Source organism: Patagioenas fasciata, chromosome 3, assembly GCF_037038585.1.
Source record: "Patagioenas fasciata isolate bPatFas1 chromosome 3, bPatFas1.hap1, whole genome shotgun sequence".
NCBI classification, from domain to species: Eukaryota; Metazoa; Chordata; class Aves; order Columbiformes; family Columbidae; genus Patagioenas; species Patagioenas fasciata.
In genome coordinates, this window is record NC_092522.1 from 27,282,063 (window position 1) to 27,308,384 (window position 26,322).

At 38.7% G+C, this 26,322-nt stretch overlaps 1 protein-coding gene across 17 annotated transcripts in view; it reads left to right on the forward strand.

Annotated features, from left to right (window-relative positions):
* Positions 1–26,322, forward strand: part of ESRRG (estrogen related receptor gamma) — a 403,168-nt gene that overhangs the window by 235,231 nt on the left and 141,615 nt on the right. The window contains exon 1 of one of the 17 annotated variants that reach the window (XM_065834214.2): positions 5,138–5,330. The exons of 15 other annotated variants lie outside the window; for them this stretch is intronic. In XM_065834214.2, the coding sequence (XP_065690286.1) occupies positions 5,275–5,330 (56 nt within the window). In that variant the 5' untranslated portion in view covers positions 5,138–5,274. Of the gene's footprint in view, positions 1–5,137; positions 5,331–9,451; positions 9,476–26,322 lie in introns of those variants that run through there. One more of the 17 variants, XM_065834217.2, reaches the window with a different exon arrangement.

Here is a 26,322-nt window from a genome sequence, read left to right on the forward strand (position 1 = left end):
CAGCAATTTATTGCACTGAGGACAAAAAAACCCAAGCCCAACCAACCAACAAACCAAAACCAAACAAAAAATACTCCACACCAAGAAAAAAAATAAAACTGAATTTGTCCTCTTTCAGATTTGTTGTTTATCATAATAATCCTTCTAGTGAAAAGGGCTAATTTACTCTTTCTATAGGAATATTTTAAGTGTGATTATCATAATATCACAGCTGCTGAAAAGGTCTAAAATAGGACATTGACCTTGAACGTGTTCCTGCGTTTAGTATGTAGTGCTTAGCATTCAAGAAACAATATAACTGCAACTCATTTATTAATGTGTAATCTCAAAATGTTAACTCTTGCTCTGTAAATACATGCCACAAGGATTGTAGAAAGCTTGCAGTATCCCATGAAGTACATGTGGTATTTTATCAGTGTAAATATGTATAAGATTTTCAAGATTTCTGCTGGGAATACTCCATAACTAAAGTAAGTTTTCCCTTTGGTACTGCACTAGTTTATGATTTAATTTTTACTGACATTCCACCAGTCATATTATTAGCTTCACAAAATGAAAGTGAAATAATCCTGTATTAATTAAACAGAGCAACTGAATTCCCTCAGTCATCTTATCCTTGGCTGTCTGAGACAGTAACGCACTTCAGCTTCTCTGAAGAAACTTACACTAAAAAAAAAGAGCTTGGGGTAATAGCGAGATATCCATATTGAAGTGTGTGCCCGAATTTTCTTTAGGGAGTAGACCTTTTTTGGCAGGTGACAGGCAATGTGTGTGAGGCTCCTTTTATTTTTCTTTTGTTTTTTCCCTTTCTTTTTGTCAGAGACTTCGGAAAAGGTGTTTCGTCAAGAGAATAATTTTAATTTATAGCAATGTGAACGGTTTCTATTCTGTACCAGTGAAGGCAGTCATTTAAATAACCATGCCGTGTCCTTGAAAATAAAACAAGGGGAAAATATGGAGTATTTACGTGAGAGCAGATGAATTGAATGTAGTTCGGTAACTTGGTAAGGCAATTGCTGTTATTTCACCGAGACATTTTTTAGATGCTGGAACTGAGTGTAGCAGCAAAAGCTGAAAGCCTTGCTCTGCGTGTTTGTGAATGCACTGTAGAAAAGTTCTAAGGAGCATTCGGAGATTGTGCTATGTGAGCTTTTTTCTCCAAGATCAAAACAAGGAGTAATTAATGCTAAATACAGATTGAAGTAGCAGATGGCTTTAAAGTAATAACCTGCTACAGTTTGTCCAACTATGTACAAGCAGGTGAGCAAAATTCTGAACTTTTGTAGCATTTTTTTTTTTAACTCATTAGCGGTACATCCCAGGATGCACCATGTGCTTTTCAGTGAAAAGAACAAAAGGCAAAACTGTCTTAAGACGAGTAGACAGTGACAGTATTTTTCTAATGTTGATCTTGCTGTAGCATAGAATGTTTGGCTTGTGTTTCTTTACAGAAGGACTGTGAATAAAGAGAAAATCACATATTTGATGATACTCTGCTATTTATTGTGAACTCTTAACAATATGATATTTCCCAGCTAGAGTTTGAGTAAGATGCTGTAGTCTTTGGCAAACTTCTATCTAAAGTAACAACATACCTGTTTTCAAACAAATTCTCAGCAGCTAATAGACTCATGTTACTTCCCAGATGGTTTCAGCTTGTTGCTTCTTTTGATAAATACACATCTGACACAATGCACTTTGTGGCTTCTGTGAAGTGCCGCTGACTCTTACTTCTTCCATTGCCTTGAGGTAGTTGTGTTTTAAGGATCTGGCTGTTTGGATGCCTTGAAATGCCTATAGTATTTAAATGTGAGGATGCTTAAAGATGTACTGTTTGGTACACGGGAAAAATTATATGCAGAGAAAGATATCGAAATGTAGGTGCTGCCGAGTAATGCCCCTTGACTGGTGCAGGCACTCATGATGGTTTTTTCCTTCCCCTCTCTGATTCCATTACCACTGTTTTGTATAGACTCCTTGTGGTAAGATTTTGCACTGTACGTTTTGATAAGTTAGTGCAGACGTGTGTTTGCATGCATGTTCTTATTCTATGTCCCCGATAAAATTCAGTAAACTGATACCTCTTTTGCTTTTTTTCTTTTCCCTACTATTATTTTTATTTATTCCTACAGAAAAGCTTGAGAAAATGAAGCTTCACTTAGCCCCAGTTTATTTGCTGCTGTAATCTCTTATACATTTTTTTTTTTCTTTCCTCAAACTGATCAGTAACTGTGAAACCCAAGTTCAAGAATGTAGTTGGAATTCCAGGCCCCAGTCTGGTGGAGGTGACACTTTCATTCCCTAGGGGGAAGAAGCCAACTGCTTTGTTTATCAACATGCAAAGTACAGCACTGTATTTCTGGTTCTCCAAGAAGCAGCACCGGCAGGGAGGAGAGCTGCTTGCTTGGATGAAAGATATTTGATAGAAAGGTAGTGTTGGTTCACAGGGGGAGTAGAAAAATGTATCCTTTGGGGGGTGCAGAGAAGGGTGGGGGGCGACGAGCCAAAAAGGTAGTGGAAACTACGTGAACACGAAAAGAAGGGCTCACAGGAAGACAGACCATGACAGAAGGAAAGAGACCATATTTCAGCATCTGAACATAAATATACAATCTTAGGAGATAATGAAGGAAAGTAGAAATCAAGCTAACCTGTGCTTTGGTAAATTTTAAAATATATTAGCTGTCATATTTTAAGGAGAGTGTATTCCAGGGAACTTCATACAGAAAAGTGACCTTATCAAATTACCCATGTATAGGGATTCATTATGGGTGATTTTTAAATAAGAAAGCACATACACATGAAAACATTTCAAGGCATTTTAGCATAAAAATATTGAAAAATAGCAATTTTGGGTATAAATCTACAAACAGGCACTCAGAGAGACACTGAGTACAAACAGTACATTTATATTTTCATGTTTTGCTAATGTGAACATGTAAATCAGTTTGTAGGAACTGTATTTTTGGTTTATATAGTAATACAGATACCGATTCAGAAAAATATCATATTCAAGTTCTGATTTGATTCCAGAGTCCACATTCATCAAATTGTTACTTAAAGAGGACATTCTAATACAGTAACATGATTACATGCCTCTCATTTTAAAATTTGATAGAAACTGATTTTTTTTGTCTCTGATCTGTCTACAGAGTACTTGGATTTTACTCTACATTTCAGAGCTTTTTATTTCAGTGCTCACAAGTGAATTTACATCTTAATTACAGAGTTCACATTTAACAATATAGACAGCATAATGCTACTGGTAATTAAGCTTTGACTACCTGCTTTTATACAGTAGACTGAGCTGTAGTTTTGCTGTGTGAGTTCTGATTCCTAAACTTGCATGTATTTATACCACGTTTGTAGGAAGCAGGCCCAGTCTTCACATGTTAAATACCACTGGAACCTCTTTCCTGTAGACCTATACACACATGTCTATTGAACTTATTTTGGAATTGTGCTCTGCTGCTGTATTTATTTGGTAAAATTCTATGAAACAGATTTGGAGAGGGAATTTGCATTCCCATTTGTGAGTGGTATTAATGCATTCTGAGGGTGTGCACTGATTTGTGTTGATCTAAAAGATTGCCATTTGCATCATGTTAGTGTTCCAGTCACAAAAGATTTCGTAACGTTTGAGCTGAATTATAAACAATTATGGTCTTTCCAGTGTTGTGGTATTTTTTTTTTTTTCTCGACAGAAATAGCCTACATCTGTTTTCACTGGTAGGGGCAGAAACACTTTGAATCTGGAAAATAAGCATGGTGTCTTAGTACTGCTATTAAGTAAGACCAGTTTTTGAGGGAAAAAAAAAGCAAGCACACTCCTATTTTATTATTGATCCTTTAAAAATGGGGGGGGGGGGGGGGTGTGTGTGTGTTTCAGTGCAAAGAGTGTCCTTAAATCTGAGTATGGCCATTTTCTTGAAATAAGTTTAATCAGAGACCTTTCATACAGCAGGGATGAGCAACTCCTGAGCTGGCTCTGAGCAGTGGTTTGCTGGAAATGGGCTTGGTGATGTTTATACAGGCATGCATACAGGGCTCTGTTTTTACTTCCCTTTTAGTTTGGTAAAATTTACTTTACAAAAACCCAACCCCCCAAACACTGTAGAGGTCTATGCACAGTCCTGGATTTATTAATGCAGACCTGTTACAGCGCAGTCCTTATCTTGTTAAAATGAGGCAGGCTGAGTTAGTCCCCTCTAATCCCTCCACAGTTCCAGACGAAATTGATCAGTTCTGGAGCTTTTATTTCTCTTTAGTATATATAAATATATACATCTAAACATCTAAATATTCGCACAGGGGTACACACCTTGAATAAACCCATGTTAAGATGTGGCTAACCTATACATCAACACATATATACCTGTATACGCTCCCACTTGCACCCGTGCTGTTAAGGAATAGATTTGAGTGCTCGTTCTGTTAGAAATGACCTTTTTTAGTAAGTACCAAATGAGGCTTTTGATTTTGCAATAGAGAATTGTATATTGACATACAAATTTATATATTCATGTATCTATTAATATACATTACACAAAACAAAATACCAGCCCCCATCCCTCCCGCCCCCAGCAACTCGGATGACAATGGAAAGTTGAGTTACCCAGAAGCTTCGGCAGGCTGCCCTTTGGTGTTATTATTATTTATTTTTTCCCCCGGCGCCGAGCAGTTCGAAAGGTGAGGGAGGCGGCGGGCGGGAGCGCGAGCCGAGCTCGGCCGGCCACAACCGGCAACGGCCGCGCAAACTTCGTCCTCTACCTTTACGCGCGATCCTTCGCCACCTTAACGGGGAGCCTGCCGAGGTACCTGCCGAACTGCGCTGGAAGTTGGAGGCGGCCGGGAGAGCGGGGCGGGGAGCGGAGCCCCGGCGGGCCGGGCCGGGCGGTTGGCGCGGACATGTCTGCGGGCTCTGCCCCAACCGCCGCCGCCGCCTCAGGCCGCTCCCCCGGCCCCACCCTCTACCTGCCGCGCGGCCCCGCGCGCCGGGCCGCCCCGGCGCCCCTGGCGCCTGATTGGCCACCGCCCCACCAATCCGCCGTCCCCCCGGGCCGGGGGGACTGCATATGTAAAGCCCTACTTCATATTCATGAGCTCCGAGCGGGGCTTTAAGTCCTTGATTAGGCGCGCGGGCGAGCTTTTGGTCCCAACTGGCCGCGCCTGCCGCCGCCGGAGCCGCAGCGCACCCCTGCCAAGTGCGCGGCGCTCGGCCACGGAAACTTTGATTTACCGCGGGGGCGCACGAAGAATGGTCGCCGGGCGCACATGGATTCGGTAGAACTTTGCCTGCCGGAGCCGCTCTCCCTGCACTACGAGGAAGAGTAGGTACCGCTCCCCGCCCCCACCCCACCGCCGCCGCCTGCCCCAAAACATGACAGGCGCCTAGACGCCGCTGCAGGTAACGCTGTGCCGGGGCCGCGGGCGTGAGCCGTCGCGGGCGCGTCGGGCCCGGTCCGGCCCGGGGCACTGCGCGGCGGCTGCGCGCTGAGAGAAGGGGGGGACGGGCGGGAGGCGCCCGGCAGAGGAGCGCTCCGCGCCGGGGAGGAGCGGTGCTGTCGGCGGGCGAGCGGCCGGCCCCGGCGCTCGCAGTCTGACAGGTGCGCCGGCTCCCCCGCCAGCTCCGGCCGTGAGGCGGCGGGCGGGCGGGAAGGAGGGAGCCCGGCCGGCGGTTGGGAGCGGCCGGCCGCCGCGCACCCGGGGGGAACGGCCGCCCGGGCGGGGTGCGCCGCTCCGGCTGGGCAGCGTGAGGGGCCGGCGGGGCGCTGGGTACTTTTGCCGGGGCCCGTGCCACCCGGCGCGGCCCCCTCTGCTCTTGCTTTTCCCTACAATAGGCAGCAGAATAGTTTTTTAACGAGCCGCAGTTCTTGGCTGGCACTTAGCTACCTGGCGGAGTGTCTCCGGCGAAAAACGTGGCACCCAAACCAAAGCGGGCGGTGTGGGGCTGGCGAGAGCAGTTCCGGAACTTGGTTTCAGCCCACAGTCGGGATTAAATATTAGTACATCACGGGAGCTGTCACCGATTCATTTTTCTTTATGTCGAGCCACTTACGTAGCCGTGCCTTCATATTACGTTGGGGGTGACAGTAACACCGAAGAGAAAAGCCAAGCCAGTAGCCAAGCATCGCCTGTGGAAAGGCTGTATCGAGAGGTGACAGTGTATTATAGGTAGATGCCCACTAGCTGTCCTTACTGTCTGCGTATTGCACGGCTATTTGTAATTAAGCCAGAGATGAAAAGTGAATTGCGGTGATCCCGTATTGGTGAAATAATAGGGGAAGTAATAAATAGCCTGTCTGGCAGGAATACGATTTGGGGAGACAGGGAAACCTGCTGTAATGTTCTGGGATAAATAAAAGAAAATAAACAGAGGAGGATGCCCTCTCAAATGTGGTTTATAGGTCAGTGCACTGTGAGCTGCTGTTTAGTGCATGATAGCTTCATAAATGTAAGAATGCAATTTCCATGGCTTTTACTAACAGTGGCGCATTTTTTTAAAAAATACATAAAAAGATGAGAAGTTGTGTGGGCTTTTTTTCTTTTTTCTTTTTTTTTTTTGGTGGGTTTTTTTTTCCCACCCCCAAAGGAGCTTTCTTGAATTTACCTTCTTACAGCTAATTTGAATGATTAGTTTAGATAAGCCTCTTAGAGTAGATGCATTTAAATGAAATCGGGGCACATGTCTTTTTGGCTCTGGTGCAAGATTCAAAGTAATTCTTTTCTTCCTCTTTGACTCAATTAAAAGTCATCTTAAAACACTCCCAATATATTGTCCGAGTGTAGGGTTTGAGACACGTGCGGTTGAGTGGACACGGAAGAATAAGTAACGTTCACAAATGTATCTTTTTCTCTCAATTAATAAGTTCCAGAGTTTTACATGTTATTAATATTCATAGTAGTAGTGTTTTGAGTATATGTTGTCCCATGTGCATGCATATACAAGTATAAGGACATACAAAATACAGTAGTTTCTGGAGGTCTTACGTTATGGATGAGGGTAGAGAGTATTCGAGCTAAAAATTGTCGGAACATTTTGGGAGTGCACAGACATCTGTCTGACCGTCACTAGGTATGCTTTGATTTTAAGGCAGAGCATGTTAAAGAATGCAATAACTTAAAGCCAGCTGTAACCTTGGCTTTTTGCTTTTCCAACAATAACAGTAACACTAATAATTGCTAATAGTTAATAACAGATGCAATAAATACATCAGCTCATTTTGACATATGTATCAATTTAATCATTCTAAATGAATCAGTGCGTTCATAACATGAAATCTCCTTCAACCTCTGATTAAAATGTAACATTGACTAAAGGATTATAGAGTGGACTTAATTTTACTGACTGTTTTAACAGTTGTCACAGCTGTTGGAAGAAGGAAGGGCAATAGAAACACTCCAAAAAAGGCGGGGGGAAGAACAAGACTAGTTTAGTAAATTTAAACATGATCTCTGAATGCCAAGCATAGAAAACTGAGCAGATTTGTAACTCCAGAAAGCTTCTGTGCACTATGTATGTTTGCCCTTTGTGGCTCACTGTGTTTCGTTAACTGGAACCCTCAGCAGTTTCCTTGCTTTCTCCTTTTAAAAATGTGCAACAGCGTTTAAATGGGAAACAAATTCAGCTGTTACCGTATGGATAGATTTTCATCTTACAGTGCAACGGATAAAACGCAGAGACTACAAGAAATAAAGATTTTGTAGAATGGCTGTAACATTTTAAAAGTGGACATACGCGTCACATCCTGTGAATACTTCAGTGCAATGATGGTCGGTATACACATTTTTTATTTTTCTAAGCATTCTCACGTTGCAGTGTAGGAATGGTCTGCAGAGTTATTGTGTGAGTCTTCTGACTGGGTTATGTTTGTGTGCGGATGAATAGAAGTGTGTGTGTATACTCACATGCATCAGCATGTAAATATATATATGTGTGTGTGTGTGCACGAGAGGCGATTATATGCTAAACATAAAAGAGTTTGTGTCAGTTTCACTTCTTCTTTAAAACATTTTGGCATAGCTTCTAATTCCCAAAGAATTTCTTTTTGAAGTGTCTTTCATTTGGAAAGGGAAGAAAGGGGTGGACTGAAGAACGCTTCTTTGTGAAGTGGGAAGCAGCACTTGATTCTGCTCTTTGGTTTCTCCAGGCTGTGGAGATCTTTAACCTCATGCATTTGGTTTATTAGATAGCTATTTAAAGTCGTTATTAAGAAATAAACCCCGAAGTTACTACTAAAGTCAAAAGTCTGTAGGCCTCGGTGCACGCACCCGGTGTGCAAGGTGAGGCAGCGCTGCCGTGGGCAGGCGGCCCCCAGTGGGGGTGAGCGAGCAGCCCCTGCCCGCGTTCCCCCCTTGGGCAGCAGGCTGGCCTGCCCTGCCTCCCTGCCTCCTCCTCTGCTGCCGGGCCTAGGGCTTTGCTTTTTGGGTTTTGATAGACTGCTGGCAAGTTTTTAAATCCTGCACAAAGTATAAAGGGTTTGTGCTGAAATGCCCGTCTGACAGCTTTTCATTTACTGGGGCTTGCCCCTCTTTTAGTGATGGTTGCTCATTTTAATGTGTTTATGGTTGTGCTCTTTTATTTACTGAGCCTGGTGCGTTGCAGCGGTAATTAACCCGTGTTATTAGCAAAGCCCTTGTGGATATCCATTAATTCTCTTGAATGGCTGATCATTTTTTCTGTACTTCTTTTTTTTTTTCCCCTATATTTTCCTGAGGCACACTGCCCTTTTTCTAGGCATCCTTAAGCTTTAACATTTCCTACAGATTTCTTTTTAAACCAAGGCAGGTAGGAGGGCACCATCCCCATAGTTCCATAATAAAGAATAACTATTGTCTTAACAAACTGTTTTCAAAGATGCTAATGGGAAGCAAAACAACTGGGAAGATCTGTAGGGAACAATTTATTTAATTATTATTTTTGAAAACACATGCTTGATGATAAGAAAAGAGATAAGAATTTCCTTAGTCTTTTTTTTTTTTTTTAATGTGTGTTTGTATGTAGCTGTATTAGCTGTTGTGAATATTTTAGCGTTCATATTTTAATCAGATTTCAACTTAGTTAATAGCACTTTGGGCATTTAAAAAATATTGAGCCAGCAGAAAAATACTTGTGCTTGCACTGCTGAGAAAAGATAAGGGCCGCCTCATTAGCCAACCCTACTTTTGCAATTAATTTCAAATACATGGTGCTATTCATCAAATACAGAAGGTAGCTTGTCCATGATAATATTTAACAATACTTGAAGCCTACTTTGCTTAGAGTAGCTAAAAAGTATGATGTCTATTTTTACAGATATGTCAGTCCATATGCTATGCTGCTACTTCTGTATGTCACACAGCAAAATTATGATAAAAAAATTATGGTATGAAAAGATGAATTATTTATAAGTGATATGATTATTCATTTTAACAGAATGTTTTTAAAGGACTGACCCTTGACCTGCAGGGAGGTTGCTTGCACCCCTGTGGAAATGTAAGTAGGAGTGAAAAAAACACTTATTTGAACCTTTTAAGAAAGTATCTCAATTATTTTTTGCTTAGGTTAAGTGAAATGCGTAGGATAAATAGGAAAAAAAAATATGGGAACTCTTGTTCCTATTGAAGCTTAAAGGAGCCTCTGTCTATACGATGAGCTTTGCTGTGAATTCTTCTTCATGACGAATTCATGGAGGGAAGAAACAATAAAATGTTGATCCGTTACAAGTGCATCTGAGCCTCACGCTACCAAGCTCTCTAGAGGAAATCTGTGATTATGCCAGGCCAGTTTGTTCAGTTTTTATCTCTTTTACATCCACTGGCCTTGTATTAAATTGTCATTGTCCTAAAGCACATGAGAGAGAAATGAATTGCATTTCTCGACATGCTCTGACAGTGAAATATTTAGCCTCTCTGTCTCCAATCATACTCATATGTGTGTTTGATAGTGCAGGGATGACACCAACCGTCGCTGCAGCTTGACATTCCACTTATTACATGTTCTTTTATATTTCATGTATCCTCTTTTACTTTTAGGCTTGAGTTAGGTAATCATACGTGCATACAGTCCTATTTGTAGAAGTGTGTGTATGTGTGGTTTTATGTTTTACATATCTGCATTTTAAATGGAAGTCCTCTGCCTATGCACAGCAAGTTTTGAATTCAAATACATCCCTATCTGTGAATATGTGTGTGTTCCAGGTATCTAGTGTATTCTGTATGCAGTTTCTGCAATGTACATCTATTATTGTGTGTATGCACACAGACACGTATACAGTAAGTATATGCAGAGCTATATAACTTCCTCCTATGCAGTTGCTTGTCAAAAACCTGCTGCTTTCATTTTTTTCTTATCCATGAGAAGAGAGCTGGTTAGCAATGTAGATAAAATACTTGCATCTGATTTAATATGAGATTTTCCATGTAATCTAGCATTTTCTGTATTTGCATTTAGAGTTTTGCTTTTAAAATAGGCTGTATTTTTTTTTTTTAATAAAAAAAATCCTTTTCCAAGTAATTTATGTGACTAATATTTATTCATATCCCTGTAAGTTTTGACTCTCAACCACAGAACTGTTTTTTCAGCTACATGTGTCCTTGGACACACGATTACGTTTATGCCTAAAGAATATAATTATTCTTTGGGGGGGAAGCCTCCTACATGTGGCCATTAATATAAGGCATGTTGTCTTCAGACAAAAATATAAAATACTCATTCTATTTTAATAGTCCTTAGTTCTCACCAAAGATCATGTAGTTTTTTTGTTATGATTTGCTTGTCTAGAAGTAAAAATACTGTGAAACATTAAAGAAAATTATTAAACTGAATTATGTACTGCTATTTCAAAGATTATTGTTTTTTTCTAAGGATTTTGGTTTGCTTTTTCAGTAGCACTTTAGAGTGACTTGGATACATACGGTAGAATGTTGCCTTTTGACACGTATGTCTTGTGAAACAATTTATGTATTTGCCATGTTACAGGAGCTTTAAATCTCATGGATTTGTTTACATAATGCTTGTAATGTTTTTCAATTAATTTGTATTTCCTTCAAACAAAGAAGGGCTTTTTGCTATTGCTTAATATAGCAGGTTTGCGTTAAAGGGCATCTTGCCTAATTTCTAATTATCTGCCCTTTTTAAGGAGCATAGCTTTTTAATCAGAACATCATTTCCTACTTCTTTTAAAATTGAAACATTTTTTTTTTTTTTCCTTCAGCTTCCTAGACTTATTAGGAAATATCTCTGTTAACATTGTAATGAAAGTTAGAGCGATATAGGTGCTTCCGTGGAGCACAAGTCAAGCATGTGCTGTTCTGCTTTACTGCTGGATGTCTAACAAATTCTGAATTTTCATGAAATCTAGATGGAATTTTCTGATTTAGATCAAAATAATTTACAAGGCAAACAAACAAATACTATTAGAAATATGATTCTCATCTTTTTCATGACAGTAACACAGAATGTTAAGCATGAAATTGGAGAAGGGTCTCCAGATACTGCAGAAAGTTAGTATATCGGATGTGTGAAATAGAGACTCCTTTTTCTCAGTCTAATCAAGCCATTTATAATATTCTTGTACAGAATTGTGCACATTTATGTATATGATAACACACTGGAACATGATGAGTTACCTCTATGCATATGAGAACAGTCTAAATATACCGTTTTATCATATATTAAAAATTATATTCCCTTTCTCTGAGTAAAACCTCTTTGCAGGTTTGAGCTGCAGTCTTTATGTGGGAGGGCAGATTCTCTTAAAGGGTTATGTTCTGAAACCAAACTTTAAAATAAAGTGATTTGAGGTTTTTTAGTTTATTACTGTGTAGGTTAGCACGGATGTCACTTGCTCCTCTGTATCTTGTCATTTTGCTGGTGAAAAAGCCTGCACATCTCCTCTTCATCATTTTCATTGGAACTACATACCATATGTAATGTATTTTGGCAGCACTTACCTAGCCAAAGAAAACAAATTAATATTAGCCATGCTGAGGGGTGTCAGAAGTATCACAGATGTGTCGATTTAGCTTTGCTCCATCACACACTCTTCCCTTAAACAACTGGTCAAGCTGTCGCAAAACGTATGTTGGTTACAGCGAGATTCTAATAGGTGTGATCAGAGATTGATGGCTTTGGCAAGTTAGAATGAGAAGATGATGTGGAGTTGCTGCTGCTTGTTTTGAATGGCCTCAGGAAAAAAAAAAAAAAGGCAAGTAAAAAAAAAGAAGTAAAAATAAAAAATTATAAGCCAGCACCCCTGTCACCGAGTCAGCCGACACTAAACAATTTCGTGTCCTGCAGATGTAGAAATACTGGCAAGTGTAATGAAAAAATCTATCTAAAATGTAGTGCTAACTTGTTCCCAAGCGTTTCTGAAATTCCTTCCCATATAAAGGTGCCAGCACGGCTGCAGAGAGGAGGAGGTGGCTTGTTTTATTCAGTCCATCCTTATCCATGATATTGGTCTTCTTTTCCCCTTTACCCCTATTGCTGGATTTGTTTATAGAGCTATTTTTGGAAGAAACACTTTTCTGTTAATCTCACCCATGAATATTTTTAAGGAAATAGAAAATGGCAAAACCTAATAAAGAAAAGCAGTTTAAAAAATGGTGAAATCGTAGCCCTGTATGTACTTATCTGTGCTCTTTGTATAGCCAGTTACTACCAGTTTGTATAATCCTCCATGTAGTGAAAATGCAACAGAGAGAAAGGAACAATGAATATTCTGTGTATTCTTTATTTACTTTTAATTTTTTTTTTTCTGTCTTCAGATTGGCTGCAGGATTTGCTTGTTGTCTTTTCGGAGGGTGAATGCTGGTGTCCTTTTATGTTTCAGTTGTTATTTTCTTGATTAGATGGACTGTGATATGTTCAGTTGACGAGTATTAATGCTAAAATAGTTTTCAGAGGAATTAATTTCAGAAGGTCTGTGAGATTTTTCCTTAGCACTTTTTTTTTTAAGGAGAAAAAACACCTAATTAAAAAAAAAAAAAGCTGAAACTCACGTGTCATCTTAAAAACTGACAGATTTTGAGTGTGTTTCCAAAAGCAAATACACATGGATTGGTAGCAAAATAGAGAGATGGTAAAATTCTTACAGAAAAAGTGATATTTTTTTTTTTTTCGCCGCAATAGTTTAATGTTGCATGAATGCAAGATTTCCTGTACTAATTTATATCCACTTTTCCAGCGGTGAAAGAATTCCCTGGCAATGTTCTCATAGCAGCCGTTAACTTAGTGGGACAGATTAGATGTTTTGAAGTGGCATGAAATGCCACATCTTTAACCAACTGTTCCCGTGAGCCTTGCAGGGATGAGCATCAGATTCCCAGTAACTGAGGAACCCTCCCAGCCACCCCATCGTTCTTCTCGCGGGAGCTGCTTGGGCCCAGTTGGTGCTGGGTGATATTTAAAGAGCCGAGCAGCCACTCTTGGTGGCTGACATTAGTATGAATGACACCTGTCCCATCAATCACCAGGCCCCGGTGTCACAGATGGAGAAACAACAATCGACTGAATTACCCGGCACTGCACACTTGGCTTAATGCAGCTCATTGTTCTCCTCCCCATCTCCAGGATGGCTCCTTCTGCGCTGGGAGTGGGGACAGAAGTGGGAGATGGGCTCAAGTGGTGGCAGGTGCCTCCCCTTTGCTGCTCCATCAGAGGTATTCGGCAAAAGGCTGTCGGGGCTGGGTGGTGGGAAGGAGCGTTCCACACAGGGACCGAAGCCTCAGCTTCTAAAGAAGGCTGCGACTAATTGAGAGCTGAAACTCAGGATTTCTCCCAGCGTTCCAGAACTTTTCATTTAGGTAGCCAAAAGAAAGTGCTCAATGTGCAGCCAGGTTAACGTTTAACTCTTCAAATACTACATTGCAGCTGTCGTTCTGAGAAGAATGAAGAGAGATCCTGCACGTATTTCCTATGACTGTGCAGTAAGCAAAAATCTTCAAAGCCACAGCCCTTCTGAAGTAATAGATTTATTATTCCTCAGTAATTAGCACTGAAAATTCAGTATCTGAGGCACTGAATGAAAAGAGAGTTGCTGAGATGCTTATTTTGGGTGGGGAGTATTGTGTGTGGTGTTTTTATTTTGTTTTGGTGTGTGTTGTGTGTTTTTTGGTTTTTGTCCTTTTTATTTTATTTTATTTTTTTTTTTTTTGTGGTGGGTCTTTTAATTCTTTTAATTGGATCATGAGAAATCATGGTCTTGTTCCGGACAAAAACAGTAAAGGCATTCAAATGCCTTCAGACACTGTAACCATTTTCCATCCTTCCTGTTTGGTTTTTTCCTCACCCCTTGTGAGCCAGACACAATTCCTAGAGGACAGGTGAATAAAATAAATGAAAGCAGGGTAAAAATTTCTATTTGCTTTTTCAAGTCCTGTGTTGGCTATGTTTTGAATGCATTTGGATACACTGCTGCTTCCATGCTCTTTTCCAGGTAGCACAAGCAAATACCTGTGATATATTGAGTGATCATTCTTACTTAACTATTTTTTTTCCTCCCCTCCCCCCACTTTTTGTTAAATTCTTCCCCATGTGCATTTTGTGCTATGTGCTGTGGCTGTATTTTTGTTGCAAGCTAATTCACTGCTGGGGTTTTTGTTACAACTAATGCCAAGCAGAAAACCTGTAGCATGCCAGAAAGAGGCCACAATATATTGAAGACACAGCTTATGTTTGATTGTGTGTAAATACAGTTACTTAGTTGGGTTTATCTGATAGCCTGGCAGAAAGAGAGAGGAGCAGTACAAACTGTTTTCAGTAACAGTGTTGTTCATACACCTGATAAGATTGAGAGTGCTTTCGAAGTACTGATATGCTTTGAATAAGAAAAGAATAATCACATCCACTGGCACCGGCTTATCAGGAATGAAGTAAAATACCAGCACTTTTACATTAGCAAAAGTAAATGTTTTAGACCTTTTGGGCCTTTTTTCCATTTAAATTAAATAGCAGGGTGCTTTTGAGTGTGCTGTAATGAATGGAAGGATTTATTACCTTGACAAAATTACAGGTGAATATGTTGAGAGAGGAGTCCTCAGCAACAATAACAGCTCTTTTGATAAGTGGCTACATCTATTCATGCTTTTGGTTTAAAAATTCAGTGATTTTATCCTCTCTTGCTCAGTGAAGTGCAGTGGCTAACTTACACTGTGCAGTTCTTCATAGTGTAGCATACTTGTGCATTTTGTAATATACTAGCAACACATTTGAAATTCAGCACATAACATGGCTGTTCATAAAGTAACGATCATTTACTAGTATGTCCTCTGCCTTCACTTGCTGTGTATTTTCGTGTTCGAAAAGGAATATATCTCAGTCTCTTTGTTGGGAAGGCAAGGTATGATTCATCATTAACTGACCCCAGCAGACATGAAGCATGCTTGGATGCACTATGATCTTCTCAAAGTTTACTGGTTTTCATTTTTTAGTGTGTTTTGCTGTTGTTTTTTTTTTTTTTTTTAAATTTATTTCCAGGTTCTTTTTCTTTCACATGCCCACAATTAACTTTGGGATATTCACATTTGATGAATGATAGTGCAAGAGCAGATTTGATTGATTTTGGATTATTATTGATTACTGTCAATGAGATCACTGTGACACTCTGAAATCAATGGCATGTGATTAAACCAAGGCACCACTGTTCTATACATTAGACAGCAGTTGGGAATTTAGGAACTGAATGTCCACAAGCTATAAATTGAGAAAATGTTCAGATTTAAATAGCCCTTTGTTTGGCATTTACTCCCCAAAATATGTTTCTTGGGAAAGTTAGTTTTCCGAAGTGCGGGCTTTCAGTAAAAGAAAGGTCATTGATTTAAGGTTTATTAAATTTTAGCTAAAAACAACTGGCTCCATTTAGGTGTAAAATAATTTAAGTACTTACTGCAGGCAACCTTCATGCTTTAGAGCTGTTGCTCAGAGGTTTCATTCTTCTACGAAGATGTCAACTGTAAATATAAAAATGCATCACTGAAAATGTAATGGTTTAAAGATTCAAACTGAAATAAAAATTCCTGCCTGGGGAAAGCACTATAATCAAAATAAAGTAGTCTTAACTTTTTTTCTCTGGAGGCCATAGTTGAAAAGAGTGCTTGAAGGCAGCAGGTACTGAGCTTCGCAGGGGATGCCAGTGTTTGGTTTTTTATTTGTTTTTTCTCCCCCCACCCAGATGATGAGAGCTTAGCTTTGGAAAATCAGCAATACACGTCAGCCACTAATACTAGACAATATGTAATCTGCTGCTGCTTCTGAAATGCGGTATCCTGGCATTTAAGTCAACTTTATAATCTGGCAAAAAACCCACCTGGCAATATTAAAATCCAGCTTCTGAAGCGCTTTTATATCTGAAAGCTTTTTATGTCTTTTTATATCTTTTTAGAATATATTAAATTTTTTAGGAGCAGCGGCCTTCAGGTACACTTGATGGATGACTGAGATAGGGCTTCTTTTCTCCCTTTCCCTTCCCCAGTTGTTTTTTTTCTTTAAATGTGTGGTGCTTGTGCATTAGGTAATACTCCAACAGGAATGCTGCAGGTGCTGTTTTTTGACAAAATTACTTTGGGGTTCTTGTACCATTGTTAGATAGGTTAGCAGAGATTTTCAAAGGTATCAAGAGAGCAGCCTGCTGCCAAGCTCTTACATCTGTCTTAAGAAATCTTTCACTTTTACTGGTAGGGGCCTGATTCAAAACTAAATGGAAAGAATGCCATTCATTTTAGTAGATTTTGGATCAGGCTCTATAATGGATTTAAAAAATGAATGATTTGGTAGTATTTTAAAAGAAATCAATGAAGAAATTGAGCCTGTGTCCAAGGATTCACTGCCAGGATGTGACATTTGCACCAGTATAGAGTTGCCTAAAGGAGTGTGACCAGGAAATACTAAGATTACCCCGTAACATTTTCTGTTTGAGCTTAAAAGCAGTGTTGGCATCATGCCAGTATCTTCAGTCTGGTGTTGACTAAAGAGAGGGTAGAAATCCTTCAGATGGAGATAGTAAGACAAAGTGAGACTGACCCCTTTTTTCCTTGGTTTTATATCTGAATTGCAAGAGAGGTTGAAATACCAAATTTATGTAAAGATTGATCTTACTTTGTTTCTGCTGATGAATTTTGGGTGGAAAACTATAACATGGAATACATATGTATGTCTGATGCATATTATCTTCCTATATAGGCAGAAACATCTTGGTGTGCCTATGCAGAATTGAGAAATCACAAAGGATGGTCATGGTCTTTTAGCACGTCTTTCCCTATAAGATGCAAAATAAATTTTAATAGATGGAGAATTGCCTTGACTGGCCTCCAACCAACATTTTATTTATGAAAGGTTCATATAGTGTTTAAGAGATATAGGAACTTGGCTGTTGGACAGAAAGCATTTTTCTTCTCTCTCTTTTGTAGAAATAGGCCAAGATGGCTTAACAGGATAAAGGAGGCACAGAGTGTTTGCTTGCCACATATTCTAGTGCTTCATTATGTTATTTTAGTCATATAAAGAGTACCCTAAGGCAGGTGTGAAAGTAGTTGTGTCCTCCCCTCCATTTTAGAGACTTTTCGAGTGCAAAAGTTTGTTGTAAATGACACTCCCTACATCTGAGCCTTTGAGTTGGTAAAATTGCTTGTGATTTCTGTCCCTGATCTTAATACACAATTTGCATCAATGTGTTCGTCAAACAAAGGGCTCCTATAGTAACTGGTTCCTTTCCTTGATTTTTCTTATTCTCTCTGGATATGATCACTGTGTAATTCCAGACCCATTCCTTTAATCACAGATCACCTTTTTGTCTTGATAAAACACTCAGTCTCTATACAATTGAATCCATAGGTGTGTTTTACCTCTGAGATCCATGGAAGGAAGATCTGATTAATGGTGAAGGCTTGTTTCTGTAAAGGTTCACAAAAGGATACTTTTATGAACATTCATTACTTCTGTTAGAGCAAAGCCTGTTATTTTCTTAGGCACAAAGGAAAAGGTGAGTTACAAAGCATATATTTATAAAAATGGTGTCCATGACATTTGCCTCTAAGATGTGGTATCTGGAGAACTCTCAGAACAGCTAGGCATGAGGACTAAATATAAGCATGTGTTCTTAAACCCCAGTGTTAAGTTTTGAATAATTGAGAGGACCAGCATAAGGAAAATGAGGCATGCATGTTGGTTCTTCCTTTTTGCAGTTTTTGCATAGCAGTTGGGGTTTTGTTTCCACTTTAGTGATTGCTTTTTTGTTGAAGCTGGTGAGGATTGTCTCAGAGCAGCCCAAACCACAACCCATCAGCAGGCTGCTAGTCAGCAGCAGGTGTGAACAACATGAAACAGGATTAACACTGAACTTGAGTGTGCACTAAAAACAGAACCCCTGCCTTGGTTTTACAAGGGCAGTGAGATAGAAGCACTCCTGTGTTTACTAAACAGTGTTCAGTGGACTATGTAAATGTCTGTGCTCAGCTGCAGAGAAATAAGTGCAAGGATTATTACGTATTTGAGATTTTTAAAGACATTTCTTCCTTAAGAGTAGACCTCTGCTGGTGTTGAACCGGAGGCATAGAGGCAAATGTCAAGGTGTTCAAAGTTAGTGCTTCAGTTTTTTGCAGCAGAGTGAAGGGAGGATGGAATGTCGGCATTCATTGTTAGTTTTTTTTGGTCGTTGACAAAGGGGGAGCAGGTAGATTGTATTGTCTTTTTGAAATTACATCTTTACAACTTAAGGTTAATGTCTGTTTTTTTCTTTTGCGCACATTTCCTTTAAAAAGACAGCTTTTCTATTCCTTGGCATTTACATACTTGGGAACTTTTAAAGCCATATATTTATTATATCCATTACATTAAGCATCAAATTCTGCTATCATGCTCTGTATTAAAAGTTAGCAGGATACATTTGTAGTGGAAGCAGAATTTACTTGTTGTTTTGTATTAAAATTGTTTGTAAGCTACTTCCATTTCCCGGCTTCTACCATTATATTACCTGACCAGATAAATTTTCTTGTTTTAGGTAAAGATGTGTTCAGAGTGATGTGATTTTTCACAAATACTGTATGTAATTTTACTTTTTTTTTTTTTTTTCCCCTCTGTTTCCCATTATTCCTGGATCAGATTTGAGAAGAGGTTAGTATCTATCAGGCCACACTGATAGTTTGATTTAAAAAACAAAACATAACCCAAACAAACACCCCCAAACCAACCAAACAAAAAACGACAAACACAAATAAAAACCCCCAAAACAACAACAACAAAAAACCCAACAACGAAAATTTAAAAAAATACCCAACCTCAAAACTTCCCCAAACCGAAAGCAATATCCCAACCCACAAAAAACAACTCATTTTTTCCTGAAGCATTTTCAGGAGTCCAACCTCAGCTCTAGGAAAACTCATCAGATCTTCTGTTTGCAGAGCTCTAATGAAAATTTGATCCTTTTGAAAATCAACTTCATGTTATTTATATGAAGTCCAGTTTAAGTATAATTGTCTTATTTCCTATGATGCTCCCATGGGATTGGAATTGACAATTACTTTCCTCATAGAACAGAATGGAGGTTGGTTTTTTTTTATTTTTCGGGGCATTGCAACTCCTTTTGCTGCCAAGTTGTCCCTGTACACCTCTTTACAGGTACAGGTCTGATTTTTGAGGGGATACGTCAGGCTTCAGATGATGAGGGCTTTGCTTATGCATGGTGTCCACAAAGCTAATGGCAACCATTACAGAAGCAGGTAGATTGCATTCAAAGTCTAAATTTGAAGTTAGAGAGAATTGAACAGGTTTGTTTGCAAGAAAAAAATAGCCAAGAATTAACATTCTAAAATACCTTGAATAGTCATATCACCTTATTAGTGGATTTAATATATCTTTTAAAAGCAATTATTTAAAAATAATACCTAAACTGTGAAAATATGTCCAAAGTGGAAAGAACTTAGTCCCTTCTTCCCTTATTTTTTCCCTCCATACAGTTAAATGCACAAAGAGTTTCAGTGCTATTAATATACAGTGCTATTGATATAAATGGCCAATTTCAACTGTGAGTTTTGCTGAGGAAAACAGAAGGCTTGGGAATTTTTAATTTTCCCCTTATATTAAGTTTTTATCAATAGAGAAACAAGTTTACCAATGTAATATGCTTTTTGAATCCTAGTTTGGTTCTGTGGTTGCTGCTCCACCAGCGTGTGTGTTCTGTTGTGACAACCTGGCAGTGGCTCAGAAGTTTATTTTTAGAGAGGGTGTTCCTGCATGTTCAGAGTTCTGTTCATATATTGTTGTTGAGAAAACAGCTTATATCATCACAGTGAAATCATGACTTCTGTGATAGCATTTGTAAGCTGACTGTAAAGTGCGCTGATTTTACTGTCTCTGTTGTAAACTAATTACTATCCCTTCAAATGCTTTTCTGAAGCTGTTAGTGCATAGTTCACCATTTCTAGAAGTTGCTGGTAGCAAAGTCTATTGCGTAGTTTTGTCAGTTTGCATGTATGATGTGTGTATTCTTTCACTTTTATTTTTTTTTCTTTCTTCTCCTGAGAGGTGGTAATATAAAACCTTGAAGTTCAGGATTTTCAGTTAGGACACATAAGCATACAGGGTTTGTGCTGCTTATCCAAAGTTTATCTGAAGCACTTAACCTCTTTGGCCTCAAAATCAGCCTGGGCTTCCCACGAAAGCAGTCTGTCCCTTGAGGTTTTCTGTAATTCCTGGCTTCTGACAGGTCAGAAATAAACAAGAATAAACTTTTTTAGAACACTGCTATGTCTTCTCCCTGGGCCAGATGAAACTAGATGTTAAATTATTACATTTATTATTATTATTAGAGTGCCTACTGAGTGTGTTTACATTTCTGAAGAGCCAAGTTCCTGTTTTTTTCAGGCTTTAGTTGCCAGTTTGGACCAGTCCTTGTTTACCCATACAGGTTTATTTACAGTCAGTTCCTTTTTTTCCAGTTATACCAGTATGCTCAGAGGGAGCAGAATCTAACACAGAACATGTCACGACTTTTTATTTTTTTTTCTTTTTTTTAGCTTTTTAACCTTCAACTTTGTGTAGTTGCTTGTGCTGATTAAAAAAAAAAAAAAGGTATCTTGACTCAGTAGTTGAGCATATGATTTATCCTCTTATTTAGCGTTTCTGTTATGGTAGTATGTAGAGGCCTCTGTTATTCTACTGTGGTGTACAGTGTGTAAATATATATGTAGTTCCTTTTCAAGAGATTTGATGACTACAAATACTTCAATTCATGAAAGCTAGAGAAATGGGCACAATGTACATTTTTCTTTTTAACATGGCAAGTGCAACTGTAGCCTGTGTGTGTCTATTTATAGTGGTGTAAAAATTTTGTGTGGTTTTATGTTTTTAATTTGAAATAAAAGTATTAACTTCAGGCTAACAAGGAAGTCTGGATTGTTTTATTGTAGATCAGCAGAAATCTGCCCAGCTTTTGAGGTAGAGGTGGGTGGTTTCCTTTCCGTCAGTTCAGAGAAAGGTGCATTTAATGAAACAGGGGGAGAGGGCAGAGCAGGGAGATGGACAGTCCAGGGATCAGCACAGGCTGCTGCCGTCCTCATGGAACAAGGGCTGGATGAAGGGATTGGAGAGAGAAACCTGGATAGTGCAGGATTGCATAGAGCATCTACCTGACCACTTGCATTTAATTCCTTTTTTCAATATGATTTTTAAAAATTGTCCTTGAAACAGCAATTTCAATTAATACACTGAATCAGTTGCCTGCTGATTTGAAAAGAATATGAAGTTAGTCGCTTCTGCTCATTTGAAGAGCAATACATTTTGTGTAAAATGAGTAACTTCTGTGGCACAATGATACTTACGCGATTCAAACACTGCTGTGTGTGTCACCAGATTTATTTTTTTTCCTAGTTTCATGTGTTCTTGCTCAAAATACATATTGTAATTTTTTCTTACTGTCGTCTTCACGTTTTGCCCAGTGTTCCTGAGGGGAAGGCAACATATTAAAACGTTAATTTTTGCAGTCAAAGAAATACTTACTGCTTCAGCTTTTGTTTGCATTTTTTTCTTAGAAGTACCAAATGTTTATAGTAAACTGTTTTATATCTCTCTTGAAATGGGAAGCAGAAGAAATTGAGTCAAGGTATATACTATACAGAATGAAACCAAGCCTTTTCACTACATGCGTAATAGCTGTTAAGATTTCATATAAAAACTGTGACCATGTACCAGAATATCCATAGATTTATATGTTAAAAAAATCAGAATATTTACCCGTGAAAGGGCAGAGGTATTTGGGAAGTAAAACTGAATCAAAATTGTTGTGAAGTCATTAGTTTAAGATCTTTATAAGATTTTGGGCATATTTGGTTTTATGCACACCACACAGGGGCTTGCTGGAGAATAGAGACAGACTTTTCTCTGGGAAGAGGGGAAATGCGCCTTACACAGTCGAAGTAAAATGCATTTTGTTTTAAAAAGTAAATAAGCATCTGGTCATTTATTTAACCGATACATCTAGTACTGTATGTAAAGGGCTTTTTTCCCCCTCTGCGTACTGCTTTCTGCTGCGCTGATGCTAATGTACCTGGAAGGAAAAGGCAGGCCAGGCTGAGGCAGGCAGCGTCAGACAGGGCGGGCTGCCATCTGTCCCACCTGCTGCATTCATCTGTCCATCTGCTTCCTGCAATAGCTCAGTACGGGCTCCAACAGAAGAACATTCAGGCTGAAAAGGCGGCAGTGTGAATTATTTAGGTAGCTAGTGTAAATAAAGAGAGGGGGAGAGGAGCAAAGGGAGGGGGGTTGTGAGAGGGAGAAAGCACTCTGTTACTCCTAGATGCTTTGGAATGCGTTAATGCATGAGAGCGTTTGATTTGCATATAGATTTAGATGTATAGATCATTGTGGAGATTACAAGCCAATGAGTTTTATCTAGATTTAGATAGCTCTCAGCCTGGTTTGCACATAAAATATAGCCAGTTTCAGGAGGGGAATCTTTGGGGACTTTAAACCTAAGTGAAACTGATGAAATGTAATGCTTTTAGGTATTAATTTAGCAGAAATAAAATATTTCCTTAAAGGGCTTTCTGTGCCCTTTGTTAACCAAGAATTTATAACTACTTTGCATAGTCAGTGCTTTATACACACTGTGTGGTTTTGATTTTGTTATAGTTATATTTGTAGTCATCTGTACTTTATTCTAAGAGGAAAAGTGGTTGCTGAATGTTTTCCTTTCCCTTCTCCTCTCAGGTTTATCAGTTGCAGATTAAATCCAGTCATCAAATAATTTTCTAGCTGTCAGTGTATAAATTGTTATATATATATAAAAATATGTATGTTTTTGTGCCTACATAAACATATGTAGAACACTTAAATATTTTTCTTTTTTTTTTTTTAGTGGGAGTGAGCAAACAGAATTTCATATTTTAGAGGAGCCTCGAAATAACAAATAGGCTTATTTTAAAGTTGCTGCTTGAATTGCAAAATGACCAGCAGAAGGTTTAGACTATGATGGATTATTTCTGGATAAATTTGAATTATTTTTAGAAAATATAAAAGTTGTTAGTGTTAGATTTGAGCATAGGAAATTAATTTGTGTTGTTCTATTCTAAACACTTTAATAATAGTGGTGTTGTGTCAGATTTTTTTTTTAATGTGTGAAACATTAGCCCAATGCTGTGTTTAAAAACCAAACAAACAAAAGGATTGGCTTCAAATTAATGTTTCCTGATGTCAGATATTCTAATTGCTTTTAGATTTTACATGTCAAACTTTCCTGGGCCAAAATATAAAACCAGGGTCATCTTAAGAGGAATCGTTGAAACTGTGGGAGAGTTTTGTGTCATTGTTTTGCCTGGTTTTAGGTCTGCAAAAGAGAAGGACACAGCATCTTGAAATCTCAACAGCCTGGCCACTTCCCTAAGATTTGCATGAAATTCAGCTGCAACCTTCAAAGGGATTTGAGTGGATTGAATTCTTTAAGGTTACTCCATGTCAAACCTGTTAAGTTCAATTCACATGCAAAACCCTTTTTACTTTTTTTCTTTTTTTTAAGCCAATAAGGCTCTAGCTACTATTAAGGCAACATCGTGTACTTGCAATAGAACGTCGGTGGTAATGGATCACCGTACTGGCACGTGTAACTAACCAATAATCCACTTTGTCATCTTTCAATTTAAAAGGTTATGTGTCTTCTATCTTCCTCAGATTGAAGAGCATTTCTTTGCAAAATTTGAGATCCTGGAGACTATTTTAAATTATCTCAATCTGTGTGAATATCCATCTTGCATCTAAAATGTGATACCCAAAGTTAAGTGACTCTTCCGTTAAATGAAGATTAATTTAACCTTTGAGAGCAACTTAAACTGTACCATTTTAACTTTCCAGGTCTTCAAGTTCTTGTTCTCCCTGTACATTGACTCCAGTGTTTTTATCAGCACAGTGTATGTTCTGTGGTGAATCAGAAAACAATTGCAGGGGTGGGGAAATGATGAAAATATTTTGTGGTATACAAAAGGATTAGTGCCTACTTCAATTGCAAGAACATGACTTTCAAAAGAAGAGTTTAATTTTTAATTGAAAAGCCAATTGAAGGAATTTGATGCATCTCAAACATTTAGGCCAAAGCATCTAAATGCCATTTGTAGAATTTTTGTAGTGCATCAACAAGCTGTGAAGGGTTTACCAAATGAAGACACTCTCCCTTAATTAAATATTGTCAGAATAAATGTTATATTAGCAGGATTTGGGTTATTTAAGGAACATCCAAACGTTGTCTGCGGTTGCTTCTCATCATGGAGCTTTCTGCCCTATGTGAGATCTGCAAGATTTGCCCTTCATTTTGTGAATGGCTGTGTATCGTTATGCTTTGGTTTGAACATTGCATATGTTTTTGTAAAATGCTGGCCAGATCCTGGAGCCGGATGAGCTGAATCTTGAAAGCAATTGTATGTTTATTGCATGGAATCAAATTCATTTGCTTCTACAGTGGCTGCACTGGCACCAGGGTCTTCAGCCTTTAGCAAGGTGCTGGATTCAAAGTTGTATTATGTTGTCACTCAAACTCACTGAATTTTGCTGACTTTTAAAGATGTGAGGAGACAGTAGTATCTTCTCCCTGTACTTTTTCTCATTATGGTCTTTAAATTTTACACTTTATGTTGAAGGAGAGCACGGGTTTCTCTTATGTTTAGATTAAAACTAGTTGATCTGTGTGAACTGGTTGAGAACAGAGTGTCTTCCATTGGCTTAAGGTTCCAGCTGCTCCAATTCTTTTAAAAATATACATTAATTAGAACAGGAAAATATATTTATTTTGATTGTTTGGACTTCAACTAAAGAAGCAAGCATCCCATGACATATACTTCATGTTTAGAATGCCCTTTTTTTCTAGCAAAAACTGAAGAAGATGTTCCTTAAATAAAACACTAATTTTTGGGACTTGATCCAGCAAAGCCTCCATGTGTAAGTTGCTTGATACAGGTAGTAAATTTCCTGGCTAAGTACTTGGAGGAAAGGGTGGATGTAAAATAAACCCTTTCCCCTTGGCCTGGTTCACTTGCATCTTGCACAACAAATATTCAGATTTTCCGAATATAGAAAGCGTTAAGATTAAGGAGTACTATGATTAATTACCTTGTGTTTGGATTCTTTTTTTTTTTCTTTTTTGTTTTAAGCTCTCAGCATCCATTTAAAGATCTGAAGTTGCTCTGACCTATGGTCAGAATTCTTTTTTTTTTTGTTTCACGACCTCTGAGAGTAACTTTTTGTAACAGTACCTAAGCCAGGAATGTTTTAGCAGGTAGGAGTTACATGTAGGATACAGAATTTTGTATTTGCATGTAAATTCATAATTGTGCATCTAGAATTCTTTATTGATAACACTTAAGCCACCCAAGGTGTGCAGAACTTGCAGCTTTTAATACTGATGCCTTGTAGTATTAATCTGGCTATTTACAGTGTTATTAATTATATGGCCCAAGTAGGAAATACTGATATTTATGTTGCTGTTAGATAGTGTTCCATAAAGCACACTGTGTTTGCAGGTTAATGAATTGTGGTGATATACATATTTTTCATGTGTTAGTATTAATATTTGGGGAGGTAAAGTTAGTATTTTGCTGATGGAGTAAAGGTGATGAAAAGGCTACGTAGATGCCTGAATTCTATTTTCCTTGACACTAACAACTTTGTTATTGAGAATATTGTGAATATCTCATTGAAGAATATAGCCATGTTGCAAGAATTACTTATCTAGGTTGTCTGGCAGGACAGTTCCTCTGGCAAAAGGGTGATTTGCTGTCATATTTCTATAGAGGATTGGAATAAATACGAAAAGCTTGGGTTGGTGTTACTAGCTCAAGGTGAAAAATAAGAAATCTGGCTAAAAT